The following is a 16,759-nucleotide window of genomic DNA, read 5'->3' on the forward strand; positions in this document are numbered from 1 at the left end:
CCAACTATTTCACTAGAGAAGCACTGACTCTGGGGGATTACCAGTAGTTGCTCATCTGTCAGTAGGGTGTTTTATTATATCTCATTTGGCTGTTGATCTTTATATAAACTCCCTGAGTTGAGAATCTTAGAGCTGGACAGTAGAACCCAGGCACCAGATCTCTTCCCAGACGTTAACTGGACAAAGTACTGTGAGCTCATATTCCCAGGGCTGCTTCGTCTGTCTCAGATGCTGACAAGGCATCCTCTATCAACTGACTGTTCCTTTGTGTAGCCTCTGAAGAACAGTTCAGGAAGTTATTTAATTTTTCACTCCAGAAAGCTGTAGAATGCAGAAAGGTGTGAAATGGGTAGATATCTGTTAACTCTAGACTTGGAAGGTCACTTGCGTTTCTCATCTCAAATTTTTCTCAGCCAAGATGTCATTCATAGCTCTCTAGATTGTCTGCAGTGAACAAATGACAGTACTCTAATTCCATACTAGCAACAAAATCCCCCAAGTCTGTCTGTTATGAACCCCCTTATTGTTGAATTCCCACATCTGTAATCCCCCTGTCAATTAAAGCAGTTGAAATGCAAAAGTCTGCTCTCCCTATTTTCTTATGCTGCTTAGTGTCAGCCATAAGGCATTCACTTAAGTGTTAAGGTCAAGTCAGGATAACTTCTTCAGCATCTTCAGTGTAGGCTGTCTTCCATCAGAATAGATTGTTAATTGAGCACTTGCAGAACTTTTCCAATTTCAAAGTAGTTTGTGTCACGTTTTCTATATGGCAGAGGGTCTCTAGGACTTTTAAGATTAGCATAGTGTCACCCCCATCCCCACAAACTTGAAACTATACAAGCACATCTCCCATCTCTCAATAAATAGTAAAGATGTTGATACATTATTATATGGTCCTAACCCACATTATTGTTGCCAGCCAAAAACAGAGCAGAAACTTTGTTTCTGGTGAAACAGTTTTCAAAGAAAAGAAAATCTTGGCTTTTGATTTTGACAGATTGCCAGCTTTTGTCAGCTGTCTGTAATTGATAGACCCTAAGACTAAACTCAGCCTGGAGGAATCACTTTGATCAGGAGGCTAATGGGCACACTGTTTCCTGGAGAAGGAATTTCATCTATGCATAATAATGCTTTGTTGGCATAGGATACATTGTTTTCCATGGAAATTTGCCAGCAGAGCCTCTCAGCTGCTGGGTCTGCTAGAGTATCTCTTTCCCCCTTGTGGTCCATTCTGCACGTTTAAGATTAATTTTCAATTCTTTTTTGAACCCTGTGTCCCTGGCAACTCAGTGCCCAAATAGTTGTTTTGTCTAGTGACAAAGTCTTCCCTCCTGTTTGGGAGGAGAGTGATTCACATTGTAACGGGCGGTTGTGCAGAGCAGTTTGTGGCCTTGACTCTACAGTTCTGATCCTCCTGGTTGTTCTGCACCTTTTTGTCCTCATTACAATCCTCACCTGCTGTGAAATTCCTTATATATTCAGATATATGTATGTGTAAAATACATTGAAGTATAGTTGCTCTACGGTGTAGTTTCAAGTGTACAGCAGAGTGATCCAGTCTCCTTCTATGTATTAATCTTAGTTCATGGAAGAGCCTTTTCTTTTTTCCCCTCCGTTTGTCTCAGCTGGAGCGTGCCCTTTAACAGACTCCTCTAAGGCCTGCGGTCCTTTCCAGTGTGCTCCTCCAAACCTTGCCTTTCTTCATCTTTTGTTTGCCAGGCCTTGAAAACTTGGTGGTAGCAGACACATTCCTTTCTGTTTCCTATTTGTGTGGAAGCGGGCAGTGTCTTTGTGTCCATTTGTTCCTTCCAGACAACTACAGCTGAGTTGTTAACCTGTTTAAGTTGAATACTTTCCTATCCTGTAGAGCTAACATTGCTTAGATCAAATGCCTCTTTTCCTTTTCATTTTGGCCCCAGATGTTTTGCTAACCTACTTCTTCTACTGCTGCTAAGTCGCTTCAGTCGTGTCCGACTCTGTGCGACCCCATAGACGGCAGCCCACCAGGCTCCCCACCAGGCTCCCCCGTCCCTGGGATTCTCCAGGCAAGAACACTGGAGTGGGCTGCCATTTCCTTCTCCAACTTCTTCTGCTAGTGCCTTTCAAAGTCTATAGACATTGCCATGGTGGAAAATATAAGAGGTCTGTGTTAGGTTTACTGCCAACCCTTAACCACCCTCAGTAAGGTAATTTTAATTACGGGGAAGCCCAGCACCTAACTTAGGTCTGAATTATTTGGCTCGCCTTAACAGGCTTCCCTGGTAGCTCAGAGGTTAAAGTGTCTGCCCGCAATGCGGGAGACCTGGGTTCCATCCCTAGGTCGGGAAGATCCCCTGGAGAAGGAAGTGGCAACCCACTCCAGTGTTCTTGCCTGGAGAATCCCATGAAGCCTGGTAGGCTACAGTCCCCAGGGTCAAAGAGTCGGACACGACTGAGCGACTTCACTTTCAATGTGACCTAGTACTCTCCCGTAGTCTTCATTTCCAGAAACTTCACAGATACGTTCCACTAGAGCATTTACCATTCCTGTCTTCTCACCAGATCACCTTGCAGATTATTTAATAATGCATGCAATACTTTATTGCTGATTTTCATTTCCCCTTTTCAGATCGATCTGAACTTACTGTAATCACCTACTCTAGCTGTCCCAGTCTTTTGAGGGCAATCCTTTAATTATGTGTTTGATTTCTTACCTTTAGTTTTAAAAGAAATCTTATAAAAAATTGCTACGTCAAACTTCTTTCTGAGAGAGACTGTTTAGTCTGCTCCTAAATTCTTTCTTCCTTTGTTATATATCTCTTTGGTCCACATCACCCTCATTGAATAAATAACAACAAAAGTAACCTTTTCCCCCCTCTCATCTCATCTTTTAAAGATCAGTTGCACCAAAATTTATCTGCTTTCCTTTTCAAAGCTGTTTGACTGAGCTTGTCACATATTTCCCTTAAAGAAGGAAATCTTCTCCTTTATTAATCTAGGTGTGTTCCTTTGTTTTTCTTTTACTTTGCCACTTGCCTTATCCTCATTATACATGTATTTAAGCCCAGTGATGTTCTTGCTTTTCTGAACAAACAAGATTTCTAAAGTCATGTAAAGTATTTTTTTCTCTTAACTTTTGCGTTTATTATTGCTTTGTTGAGGCTTTTCTGGGCTTCTCTGAGGCTTTTCTTGTAAATCTCAATCCAAAATGATGATTTACTCTTGTGTAATAAGGGTTCCGTTTTCATCTATCCTTTCAGTGATTTAAATCCACCACCCAACTATAGTTGAATCTACAGTCTATCCAGGGATCTGTACCCAGGGTCAACTTGAATTCACGCTGGGAGGGACTGATTGCAGAACCTTGTTGACAAGCCACATAAATCCAAAGGTCAGTCATTCCTCAGTCTTCTCCTTAGGATACAGTGAAGAATAGAATTTGGGACTGCTGCTTGCATGCCTTCTCCTAACACCAACACATACTGCTGAAAGCTAGAACCTCATGCAATGCTGTGGAACTTACAGGAACCTAAAGTGCCTTTTTGCAGTCCTGTCTGGCAAATACTTAAAGAGAGCAAAAGGTCATTCCACAAACATGTGTCTAAAATGCTTGCCTTTAGGGGAGTTTTGAGGGGAGTCTTTTCAAACCAAAGGACTTTCCCCACAAAAGTGCCTAATACTTGCAAACCCTAAAGCAGCTCCAGAGTTGCTATTCGGCTTGGTTTGAGTGTCTATCCATACTAGTTTGAGGGACCCTCTTCTGGTTCTAAATATTTCAGAAATAGACACAAGGAGACAGATAATGGTGACAACAGACTAGTGAGCATGGCCTTGACTTGAGCGTAAAATGGGTTTCCTCCTCTTCTCCCCCTTAACTAAAAACTTTCCCACCCAATCTGAGGCAGAGCAACTGAGGAATGGAAATAGTCCTCTCCTGCCATAGATAGAGGCAAGCCTGTCCCAGGGAATTCAGTTCTGCTTTGGGATCAGATTCTGGAAGAGTGAGCTGGGAAATAGGGCTCCGTGTGGTCAGTGGCCTCTGCCATGCTGTTGCTCATCCTACGGTCACTCTTCCACCAGCGACGGATGGAGAAAAGGACTGAGACTTCTTCCCAGTACTTAGCTTCACCAGAGGAAGAGAGAGCACTTTATGAGAGAGAAAACTGTTATTTATTTTCTCATAAATCGGTATCAGCCACTCCAGTACCATTTTGTCCCAGTTCTCAAATCTCTCACCACCTTTTTTGAGCGGAAAGTAGTTTGCATTTACTCCTTTGGTCTCCCTGCCCCAGTTTCCCCTCTTATTAACATCTTGTCTAAGTGTGAGGCATTTGTTAAAATGGATGAGGCCTTGTTATATTATTAACCATAGTACATCTTAGAGTTCATTCTTTGTACACTCTGTGGTTTTGACAGATGTATAATGACATATATCCCTTGTTAAGAGTATCAAGCAAAACAATTCCACTGCCTTAAACATTTCCTGTGCCCCACCTCCTCACCACATACTTGAAATGACATCTTTATCATATGCCAAATTCCCATTAATGCAGATCCCTCACATTGTTTAGGTTTATTTCTGAATATTTAATTATTTTCTTACCGCTGTGATTAGGATTTTTTTTTTCTCATTTGTGTGTTTTTTTAAATGGCATATTACTCGCATCTAATTACCTTTTCATATTTATCTTCTTTGTCTAGCCACCTTACTGACTTTCCATATAAGTTCTACTAGTCTTAAATTGATTGATCTTTATTTCCGTACTGATATGGCTAAAAATTCCAGAAAAATGTGACAGGATGTGTGTATATGTGTATATATATTTCAGACTTGAATAAGAATGCCTTTTCTGTTTCACTGTTAAATGTGATGTTTGCTGTTGGTTCTGATGAATGACCTTAAGCATACAGACACATCATTCTCTTTATTAAACAATCTCAGGAAATGAATTTTTAATATTATCAAACACCCTTTTGGCACATAGTGAAGCTTTTCTACGTGAAAAATTTCTCTTTTAACCCATCAGTTTGATGAATTACATTCTTGCGTGCCTAGAACAATATCCTGCTGGACTCAGTTTGCAGATACTTGACGGATCTCTATATAAATCCCTGAAAGAGGAAAATAAGCAAAGAAAATGTGACCAAAATAACAACTAACAGTTTTTTTTTAAAAAATGAAGGTAGTAAGGAAACAATAAATAGCATTTTATTTATTTTTTTTAATAAATAGCATTTTAAAAGATAGCATATGTAAAATGAAATTAAGTTATTAGTGATAAACAGGGATTATATTAAACTCTATTAAAAACTATCTTTGTGGGAACCTCAGGCAAAGTTACACAAAAATTATGCTTTTATAAGAGACTTAAGATTCAAAAGCTGGAAATAATAAATACAAAGATCTAACAAATATGGAAGGACATAAACAGAAATTGCAAGGTTTTTTGGTTTGTTTAATCCAATGAAGATATGTTGTTCAAAAGGTAGTTTTGTTTCAGTTTCTGTTCTTTTCACCTCAGGCCTTTTACCTTTCATTCTCCAGCTTCCTGCCTCTCTGTCTCTTCCCATTTCCTGTTTGTGCGTACTCCTCTTCCCCAAGGATAGATGGCTGGAGGGACCTCTCTTTTTAGGTCAGTCCCATTTCTTGTTGAATAGGACCTGTTAATCTATTGTAGTCCAGTCAAATAAATGTACCATTTGAATGTAAATGATTGCTCCCATTTCATCACCTCCCTTTTGCTGTACACACTAATATCCAGCTAGAGATTAATCTTAGACTAAGACTAAATTGTACAAAGATCCCTCTGATTTCCCTGACTTCCTTCTGTGTCTGTTAATTCACTACACTAACATTTCCCATCCCCAAGTATGCCTTGGGAAAGTTTTTTGCTACTTTTCAGTTTAACTTGACATTTTTCTGGAACTTCCCTTCAGCAGCCATAGGTCCCTCTCCTGTCTAATTTGCTTGCTATTCTGTCAGTATTCTTTCTTCCTCTTTTTTTCTTTCCTTCCCTCCCTCACTTCTCCCTGTCTTTTTCTCTTTCTTCCTCTTAAGCAAACTTGATCAGCTTGTTTTTGATGGTAACCAAATAGTTGGCTTGGTTTTGCTACCTAGTATTTTTTGGTGCAGCAAAACCACCTGCAAGCTATGCCTGTTCTGTACCCCTTCCCCAAATAAATGGAAATAAAAATGTAAGACATTATTGGAATAACAGTGGCTTTAACTGTGATCTGCATACAGTGTCTAAACCGTAGTCTCTAGTTCCTAGCAGTGTTAGTCGCTCAGTCATGTCTGACTCTGTGACCCCATGGACTGTGGCCCACCAGGCTCCTCCATCCTTGGAATTCCCCAGACAAGAATACTGGAAGGGATTGCCATTTCCTTCTCCAGGGAATCTTCCCAAACCAGGGATCAAACTCTGGTCTTCCACATTTGCAGGCAGTTTCTTTACTGTCTGAGCCACCAGGGAAGCCCCTTTAAAAAAAAAAAAAAAAAAAAGAGTCCTTAAGTAAGCTGTAAGAATGAAATGTTCATTTCTTAGCTCACTAAGAACCCATTTTTAGGGCTCTAAAAAAATGGGACCCATTTTTTTCTCATTCTAAGTGTTACTATTTTATTTGGGATTTTATTCATGGAATAGTAATGTAGGAAATAGTGATTTATATATCAGAAACTATATCAGTAGTTTTAGTAAAATACCTAAATTTGCAAAATGCCATATCTTCTGAGCTATTGGGCCATTATTTAGATTTGTGAGTACTATTACTCTGAAAATATTATTTGCCTCGTATTCCCAGTGCCTAAGAGAGTGCTTTACATTTTTTTCCCCTGAGCCAAATCTATACATTATATCTTTAACTTCGTTAAGAAATTGAAATTTTATTTGATAAACATTTCTTTTTTCTTGAAATTCATCTTTAAGTAAATAAAGTAAATCTTAAACTTTAATGTTACCCATTTTTCTAACACTTTAAGTATACAATGTAGATTTTTCTTTCAGTAACCTACAGTGACACATTTGTCCTTGGTTAGATATCACAATTTAAAAGTGGCTGCTATCCAGGTCTTATCAGAAGTGCATATTAGAGAAGTGTTCTTTAAGGAAAGAGTGCTAAATGGACACTGGGTTCATCTACTCTATGTTCTGAGTTGTTCCAGTTTCGGGTTAGGTCTATGAAGGCAACTTTCTTGGAAAATGCAGTGTGTACTCTACATTTTTATCAAGGAGAGTTTTTTATTTATTTATTATTATTTTTTAAAATATTTTATTTATATGTATTTTTATTTATTTGGCTGTGCTGGGTCTTAGTTGCAGCATGTGGGATCTAGTTCCCTGACTGGGGATCGAACCTAGGCCTCCTGCATTGGGAGCACAGAGTCTTAGCCACTGGACCACCAGGGAAGTCCCAAGGAGAGTTTTTTTAAAAGCAGATTGCCTTATTTGAAAAACCACACTGTCTTTGTTTGAAAAAGGACATTGTCATTTACTGTCCCCGTAAAATCCCACCATGATAAAGATCTTAGAATTAGTGTCAGATAAAAAAAAAAAAATTGGTTTCCCCCAAAGGTTAGTACTTTTTTCCTGACTTTAAAGATTTTTTTTTATCCTGACTGTTGGGAGCTTTAGTGCCAGATTTTGATACACCAAACTCATGACAGCAACTCTGTAAGTCTTTCGTAAATAGATTTTACATTATAAACAAGATCTGTGCTGGGAAAATATTGGATTTAAATGGAAAATAGAGGTAAAGCATTTGGTCAGCACCTGCTTTTTTCCTTTGCCTAGCCATTCCCATTGAGCCCTTTTTAATTGTATTTATTTCTCTCTTGATTAGAAAACACTGTGTGATGTGATCCTTATGGTCCAGGAAAGGAAGATACCTGCTCATCGTGTTGTCCTTGCTGCAGCCAGTCATTTTTTTAACTTAATGTTCACAAGTAAGTATCTGAGGATAAAACAGTATCTTTTCTGTAAGATTTAGGTGAGGTCTAAATGAAAATATGCCATTTTCATATTTAATATGCCAGTTTTAAAAGCACTTAAGACCAAAGAACAGTGAAGAGATTGAAAAGAGGTCATGGTGATGATTGCTCGAAGGAGAACTGTCCTTTTGTTAGCCCTAAAGGGCCCTAAGTGTTTTTTAATGAATATACAGCTTCTAGTTGAATACTGGGTTTTTTTCTTAATCTCAGATTAAAAGACAAAGGAGCAGATAAGTCTTATGGCATTTTATCTAGCAAGTTAAATGAAATATAACGTACTAGAAAAAAACATATTTTGGAGTTGAGAATTGGGTCCGAGTCCTGGTTCTTCTACTTAGTACTGGTTATGAGCTTGATCAAGTTATACAATATATCAGCCTCACGTTTTCTCTTTAATGCCCTGGCTACCTACCAGGGATTTGGGGAAGAATGAGAGCCTTGCTGTTGAAAGCTGACTATGTATATTTAATTGTCATTGTTTTTATAGGTCTGTTTCAACTGTGTCAGAGGCATTTTGCCCATAGCAATTTAAGAGAATGCTACCAAATTAATTTAGGAGTTGGGGAAATACTAAATCGAGATTTATGTCTTTCAGTTTACTTGGCTTTTTTTTTTTTTTAAGTACACTAATTGAGTAATATTTTAAGGCACATCTCAAGTATGGAGAATTAATTTGCATTTATTATAGGGGAGTGCTGGGTGGGCTTTCTAGGGTATTTTCTTTCAGAGAGGTGTCTGTCATGCTATTTTTCTCTAACATTTAACACAGCCTAGAATGATCTGGTTCTTTAGTTAGACTCATGGAAGTACTCATGCCATTTATGTTTCTTCTCTTTATATTAGCTAACATGATTGAATCAAAGTCCTTTGAAGTGGAACTCAAAGATGCCGAACCTGACATTATTGAACAACTTGTGGAATTTGCTTATACAGCTAGGTAAGTTAAGGTCATTTCTGCTGTGGAGAAGTAAGGTCAGGATCTGCCATGCAAAGTATTATTATAACAAATTGGTATGCTCCACATTCTTCAAAATGAAAAACTATAAGGGTGGTAGGGGTAGGGTTTGAGGAGCTTATGCTATACTAGTTCAAAGGCTGAAAATCTTAATTTTTTGTCTAATTTTAGGGGCCAGTAGGATATATTTTACAGCAGCATTATTTAAATAATAAATTGTATGAAATTAATATTCATTTCACCTTATTTACAGAATTTCTGTGAATAGCAACAATGTTCAATCCTTGCTAGATGCAGCAAACCAGTACCAGATTGAACCTGTGAAGAAAATGTGTGTTGATTTTTTGAAAGAACAAGTTGATGCTTCAAACTGTCTTGGTAAGAAATGAGATTCCTATTAAAAAAAAACCTGTAATTTGTAATTTAATAAAGAGAAAAGGCATGGTTATAAGTATCCTCATTTAATCTTCTTTTTTCCTTATTTAATCTTGGGATGTTCACTAAAAAATTTTCCAGTAATAAGAGGAGGTTAGGGAGATGCCTATTAACCTCAGCAGAAACAAGCCATAAAATACTTATCAGCATTTTCCAAAATAAAAAATAACCTCAGCAATGATTTTTTGTGTGTAAGAAGAGGTGCAAGGATTTACTTTAGAAATGCCAGAATGATTCAGTGTTAAAAAAACAAACATAATTTACTACGCTGACATGCTATACTTATATAAAAATACTTAAAGCCATAGCAAAAGATGATGAAGGCACTTTTGTATTTCAGTCCTCATTCCTATATTTATAAAAACTCTTAAACTAGAAATAAAATAGTTAACCTATATGTGTCTGAAACCGATAGCAAATATTCTTTGCATGAAAACATGCTAGTGTTCAATTTTGTGCTGAAGGTTTCCATCCGTGCAGTCAGTCAAGAAAAAATACAGTAACAGTAACAATAGAAGTTTCCTTATCTGGCATAATCAGAACAGTAGTTAGTTGGCTAATTTAAATTTCATTAATGTAGTCAGTGGTTAAAGAAGGTTTTATCAATTGTAAAGGTTTTATTTTAGTGTAATATAAATATAGCAATCTGCTACTGTTTGATGCTAAGCCCAACTCTATAACTACTGATTTTACCTAAATCTGTCTTACATAAGTCACACCAATAAAATATCATCTGATTTTTTATTCTTAATTTCCTTAAAACAAATTGATAACTCAGCAAGAAGTCTGATGACAGAATTCTTCTAGACTTTTGCAGTGTTTTCTCAGATTTTATCAATTGTCTTGGTCATGCTTGATTTGAGCTATTTCAAGACTGTCTTAAACCTTAGAATTAGTCTTCACAGAAACAACTACTTTTCACATTCATATTTTGTTGATCCACATGACATTTTATTTGGTCACATAATCACCACAAATTCAGCTGCCAAAAATTAATTAATTAATAAATACTGGTTTTTGGTGAAAGTATCATTTCCCTACTGGGAGCCTAGACATTCATATGTAGCCGACTGCTCGCCATGAGTACACAGCATGCCATGTTATTGGTTAGTATATTCCCCTCCTCCTTTCTCTCCCCTATGCTCCCTTTTTTCACAACCCTTAAAAAAATTCTTAGCTGCTGACCCTACAGCTAGAGGTGAGTGATTTGGCTCATGACAGTACTTTGCAGATTCCTGATGCAGAACATTAATAATAATTAATTACATTGAAGATAATTTTAAAAAATCTTAAGTGGAGATCTGTCAACTGTCCCTAAAGTAATCCAAATATTTAGCAATCCTAATTGAAGTCATATTAGAATTTTTAAAAAGTAGAACATTATAAGCTTATTTTAAAATTTATTTGCAAGAGAAAATGTTTTACTTGTAGCCAAGAAAAGTTTGAAAAAACATTGAAGATGGTCTGTCCTACCAAGTACCAAATTCAGCTACATATAAGGTAGTATCATTCTGGCATAACAATAGACAAATCAATGGAAAAGACTTATGAAATTTATTATCTCATTTTCCTAGAGTCAATTAATGTATCTTCTCTGTGTTTTTTTTAAGGTATTTTGGTTCATTTATTTTCTTTGTATCTTCAGGTATAAGTGTACTAGCGGAGTGTCTAGACTGTCCTGAATTGAAAGCAACTGCAGATGACTTTATTCATCAGCATTTTACTGAAGTTTATAAAACTGATGAATTTCTACAACTTGATGTCAAGCGAGTTACACACCTCCTCAACCAGGACACTCTAACTGTGAGAGCAGAGGATCAGGTAACTAAATTGCCTTCCCACATTATTCTTAGTAAAAATGCTCCTATGGATTTCTTACACTTCATTTTTGGATACATGACAAAGAAAAGAATCATATTAGGAGAGATGGTATTTACACTAAATAGAGTATTCCAAATTCTGTTTCATAGGAAAAATAAGTTTTGGATGCTCCTAGGGGCTGGCGATTTGAGACACTGCTTGTAGAGATGCTGCTGGGTAGACAAAACAGTGATTCCTCCCAGTGTTGCCCACATCCTAATCCCTGGAACCTGGGAATATGTCATCTTACATGGCAGTTGAGACTGCAGATTTGGTTAAGGATCTTGAGAGGAGGAGATTATTGGGTGGGTCCAGTGTAATCAAAAGCATCCTTAAATATGGAAGAAGGATACAGAAGAGTCAGTGTCAGTGATGTGACGTGAGGTAGAATTGGCCGGCCATTGCTAGCTTTGAAGATGAAGGAGGGACCACAAACCAAGAAGACAGATGGCTGCTAGATGTTAGAAAAGTCAAGAAAACGGTTTCTCCTCTAGGCCTTCAGGCAGCCTTGATGACACCTTGATTTTTGCCCAGGGTGTGACCCACTTTGGACTGTGATCTCCAGAACTGCCAGATAAACTGTCAGAGGTGTAAGCTGGGTGCAGGTGTTGGGAGCTAGATGGGGTAACACTTTAATATGCAGACATTTAATTAATCTCTATTTTCAGTTCCCCATCCTTCTCTGTAATTTAAGTCAAAAAGTTTGTGATAATGTATTATATAATGGAAATCAGTGATACCATGTTGATAGCACATACCCTTAATATAATGAGGCTGGCATGTCGTCTCTGTCTTCCTCCCAAAAAAATTATAGCCCCAGCCTAATCATGAGATAACCTAGATTGAGGGACAGTCTATAAAATACCTGATTAGAACTCACAACTATCAAAAATCGTCAAAAACAAGGAAGGTCTGAGAATCTGTCATAGTCTAGAAGAGCCTAAGGTGGTATAATGACTAAATGTAATGTATCTTCTTTGGAATTGAGGAACAGAAAAAGAAAATTAGACAAGCTAAAGGATTTTTTTTTTAAGTATGGGCCTTAATGTATCGACATTTATTTGTTAGTTATGATGAGAGTTTTATACTAATGTACCAGTTAACATCTAAGTGCAAGGTATATGGGAACTGTCTTTCCAACTTTTCTATAAATAAAAAACTATCCTAATAAAGAACTTATTTAAAAATAAAAGACTAATTCCTATAAAAAATTGATTCATGGGTAAATTAAATTTAGGCCTTATTAATGTGACCTAAAATTGTGTGGTATATGAAATAATAGATTTTTTCAGTGTGTTTAGTGATTTGTAGATCAGATTATGTTAATAAACTTGGCACTGTTTTGGTACAGTTAAATGAATTATTTTATTTTAGAAAGCAATTCTTACATAAATACTCTAATTTACTTTTATATATATAGAATTTTTATATCATAAAGTTTGTGGAAAGCACATAGATCTATCAGTTCATAATTCAGGAATATTAGATTATAACAAAATCTTAGATGACTTTCGTATCTCTTGGGATAGAAGGCCACTGAGGAAATAACCCATTTTCTTGGTACCATATAAGCAAATATTGAAACTAACATTGATCAATATATTTTTTCAGTGGGAAATGTATATCATATCTCCTTACAAAACAGAAGTTACATTTTGTTTAAAAGCAATTTAAAAATCTGTATTCAACATCATCTTTATCGTTACACATTATGCAGTAGTAATAAGCTCTATAAAGCATATTACCTAGAAGAATCACTAGAGCATTGTGTAAACTGTTCTGAAGTAAAGATGGGTATTTGGGGTTGAAAACAAGTATCTGAATAAGATATTGGGGGTAAGCAGTTATGTCTTAATAAGATTCTTTCTCTTCACTAGGAGAGTAAACATAGGTAATTGAAAGTACTGCTACCATCTAAAAATTTTACCATGCTGTTTTTCTCCCCTTAGGTTTATGACGCTGCAGTCAGGTGGTTGAAATATGATGAACCTAATCGCCAGCCTTTTATGGTTGACATCCTTGCTAAAGTCAGGTTTCCTCTTATCTCAAAGAACTTCTTAAGTAAAACAGTACAAGCTGAACCACTTATTCAAGACAATCCCGAATGCCTTAAGATGGTGATAAGTAAGTTTCCTTAATATCCATTTATAACCTGATCATGTAACCAGTTTCTCATGGATTTAAAACCCTTCAGATTGGATCAGATGGGGCAGCCACGGAGAAACACTTGAGACTTAGCCCTTCTGTATAGTTAATCTATTGGGATTCTCAGCTGTCTATCTGGAAGGAACTTAGCCTCATCCCTTATTTTATAGGAACACCTGTGATAGAAGGTAAAAAAATTAGACTGCTTCCTTTCATGTACAGCAATTTTCATTTTATGTGTTTTATTTCCTTTTTAAAATAATTGAGCCCCAAGTAGTGTACTGTGATCACATTTTCTTTTTTGAAGAAAAATGTTGGTTTGTTGCACCTGGAGCACATTTTTTGCCACATTCTTTTTTGATTCACTTAATTTTTCTTGACTTTTAGACTTGAGTTCCAACCCCTCTGTAAAATGACAGTTAATAAGGTTGTACTATTAAACAATCCGTTGCTTTTCTTTCTTTGGCAACGCTGTTCGTAGAGCCTTCTTTCTGCCTGTTCCAGTATGAAGTGTTTGCACTGTAGGTGTAAACTTAAGGCACAGTTCTTGTCCTGGGACTTCTCTGCCATCCTGGGATGTTCTTTCACTCCTTTCCTAAGTTAGATTCACTATTTTCCTCAAACCCAGGTCTTCCCCTTCCTAAATTCTGTTTGATTGAACATATCCTTAAAAGCTTCCTGAGAAAGAGTATATAATCAGTAAATATTTGGAAATTTGAAAAATCACATCTTTATTTTATCATAAAATGTTGAAGGATAGTTAAACTGGCTATAGAGTTATGTTGAAAAATGATTTTTAATTAGAATTTTGAAGGAATTTTCCATTGTTTACTAACTTCCAGTATTACTTTTGAGAAATCTGATGCCCTGTTTATTTAGTACGCCTCCTTGTAAACATGTAACACTTTATTTTCTTTTAATCCCTGGTGTTTTGAAGGTTCACAGTAATGTACCTTGGTTTTCATCTTTTAGTTATCACACTGGCATTCTCTATCTATTCAGCCACAGATTTCTCAGTTCTTTATTGCTGGCATTGTGATTTTTTAGGGATTGAGTCTGTAATCTTTTCTTGTCTCTCCTATCCATCTTTGTCTTTGCTATTTTCTTGGAAATAGCCTTAATTTTTCTTTTAGCACTTTTATTCCAGTTATTTTTTATTTCTGTGAGTTTTTTTCTCTTCTTATTTCATGGCTATAATATCTTATTCCAAAGTAGCATTATAATGCCTTTAATGTTTTCTTATCTTGCCTGCATTTCCTGTATTGCCTTCTTTTTTCTTTTTTTCTGTTTTGCCTTTGGTTTGGTTTTGTTTTTTCTCTTTTTATTGAAAACAAATATTTCATATCATCTGTGAACCATAAGAGTGTGTAGTTATAAAATTGATAATACTGTATATGTGAATGGTCTTCTCATTTATTGGGCTAAACTGTAGGATAATCAGGATAGCCAGACAGTTTTTAAATTGGGGACCCCCAGAGGTCATTAATCTTTCCCTGGTGGCTCAGACAGTAAAGCGTCTGCCTACAGTATGGGAGACCCAGGTTCGATCCCTGGGTCAGGAAGGTCCTCTGGAGAAGGAAATGGCAACCCACTCCAGTACCCTTGCCTGGAAAATCCCATGGACGGAGGAGCGTGGTAGGCTACAGTCCATGGGGTCTCAAAGAGTTGGACACGACTGAGTGACTTCAGAGGTCATTATCTTAGTTATTTTCTCAGGTAGTTGGGTTAGAGGCATTTGGCAACTGAATGGGGGAACATTTTGACTTGAAGGCTTTCACTTAATCCCTGTTTTCAGTTTTACACCCTTTTGTGTGTGATTTTCTGATCTGGACATCTCTGATTCAGAATCTCTGAAGACCAACCCTTCTGTCTCCTATAGTGGGAAAAGCATAGGTATCTGACTGCAGTAGGGAAAGGAGACCTGGCAATTCAGCAGTCATTTATTTTAGAATTTTAGAGTTCTCTTGATTTCATCCCCACTCTCTCATACCCACCTCTTTTGGGGTACTCTGTATCATTCCAGGGTTCTGCAGGATCATTTGGCTTGTTTCTCATTGGTGTCTCTTGCCATAACTATTCAGGTTTAACATTCTGTCTGCTAGCTGTCTTCATTAACTGTTAACGGGAGTTGCAGATCTTCTAGCATTATCAGAGGTAGAGTTTGTTTGCTTCTTCTTTCCTTGTTTTTGGAGAGTGGCTTTCAAGAGAGAGGAAGGAAAACGTGTTGAAATGGCAAGTCGAATCTCAAGTTGTTTTTGTATTGATAAATCTTAGTCAATCTTTTCCTTTATATCCAGGTTTAGAAATATGTTTGGAAGGGTCTTTCTTGGTCCAAGAATTTTTTTTTAATTTCCTAAATTTTCCTTTTGTGCATTTGTGGATTTTTTAAAAAAATTTCTAAACCTTATATGCAACTGAGATTGATTTCATATGAAATAATCTCATGCCACCCGGAATAATTAAGAACCTAGCTTTATTTTCCCTCCTAAATGTTTGGCAAGATTCTAACCCAGTATTATTGTTGAATGATTCATCTTTGCATTGCAGGCAGATTCTTTATCATCTGAGCCACCTGGGAAGCCCTTAATTATTGTTGTACTTCATTAAATTGTCATGTGTCCCTAAAGAACTTGTAATTTTCTTTTTTTACATTCTATATTTCTTAAAAATTTTCAGATATTTTTGTTGTTGCTATTGTGATTGTATTTTTTTCTTTAGTCATTATTGATCTTTTTAAAAAAAATTTCAGTGAATTTATTTTTTCTAGGGAAATAATTCATGATCTGCAAATGATTTTAGTTTTTGCCCTTAATATTTATATTTTTTTCTTTTGTTATATTGCATAATTGCATTGAATAAGTTTTTAATTGAACAGTGTTCAATTAACTATGGTGGTGATAAATATTAGCCTTGTCTTTCCCTTACTCTGATGGGAATACCTTTAGTTCTCACCTAGAGCCATGGACCTGGCTTTTGACATTAGTTGGGTACATGTGTTGGGGTATGTAGGTAGATATGAGTGGAGTAGGTAGGAGATGTTTATAATTAAGAAATTAATTTTGTTTTCCTGAATTTTAAACTTATTTCTAGTGGATACTGATAAAAGTTACTGCTTTTTTTCTGAGAGTTTGAGGATTTTGACAAATATTGCTATAGTGCTATTTTAAAATTTAGTATGTGTATTTAAGCTGTACCTAAAGCTGTAAAGAATAATGCAAACACTAAATGTTTTTTGTTCTGTATTTTAGTGTGTTTTTTTAACTTTTCAAATGGGACTTAATTTTTTTTAATAGTATTTATATTTATCCATATTTGTCAATCTCTTTGCATACCATTTCTTCTTGTATCTTAGATCTTCTCCCCATATTCCTGAAGAGCATCCTTTATAAAGTTCATAC

At 36.3% G+C, this 16,759-nt stretch overlaps 1 protein-coding gene and 1 long non-coding RNA gene across 10 annotated transcripts in view; one reads left to right on the forward strand and one right to left on the reverse strand.

Moving 5' to 3' along the window:
* KLHL7 (kelch like family member 7) overlaps positions 1 to 16,759 on the forward strand; it is a 54,865-nt gene that overhangs the window by 9,285 nt on the left and 28,821 nt on the right. For 5 of the 8 annotated variants that reach the window (XM_065938774.1, XM_065938775.1, XM_065938782.1 and 2 more), the window contains 5 exons: positions 7,819 to 7,921; positions 8,810 to 8,903; positions 9,175 to 9,299; positions 11,002 to 11,177; positions 13,166 to 13,340. In XM_065938774.1, coding sequence (XP_065794846.1) covers positions 7,819 to 7,921; positions 8,810 to 8,903; positions 9,175 to 9,299; positions 11,002 to 11,177; positions 13,166 to 13,340 — 673 coding nt within the window. Of the gene's footprint in view, positions 1 to 3,239; positions 3,371 to 7,818; positions 7,922 to 8,809; positions 8,904 to 9,174; positions 9,300 to 11,001; positions 11,178 to 13,165; positions 13,341 to 16,759 lie in introns of all 8 variants that reach the window. The other 3 variants (XM_065938776.1, XM_065938779.1, XM_065938777.1) reach the window with 1 other exon arrangement.
* The window catches only part of LOC136170532 (uncharacterized), a 46,101-nt gene continuing 34,309 nt past the window's right edge, over positions 4,968 to 16,759 (reverse strand). Inside the window, exons 3-4 of one of the 2 annotated variants that reach the window (XR_010663645.1) lie at positions 15,356 to 15,558; positions 4,968 to 5,091 (exon numbers count right to left, since the gene is read on the reverse strand). This is a non-coding gene — a long non-coding RNA (uncharacterized lncRNA). Of the gene's footprint in view, positions 5,092 to 5,217; positions 6,458 to 15,355; positions 15,559 to 16,759 lie in introns of those variants that run through there. The other variant, XR_010663644.1, reaches the window with a different exon arrangement.

Source organism: Muntiacus reevesi, chromosome 6 (assembly GCF_963930625.1).
Source record: "Muntiacus reevesi chromosome 6, mMunRee1.1, whole genome shotgun sequence".
Taxonomy (NCBI): Eukaryota; Metazoa; Chordata; class Mammalia; order Artiodactyla; family Cervidae; genus Muntiacus; species Muntiacus reevesi.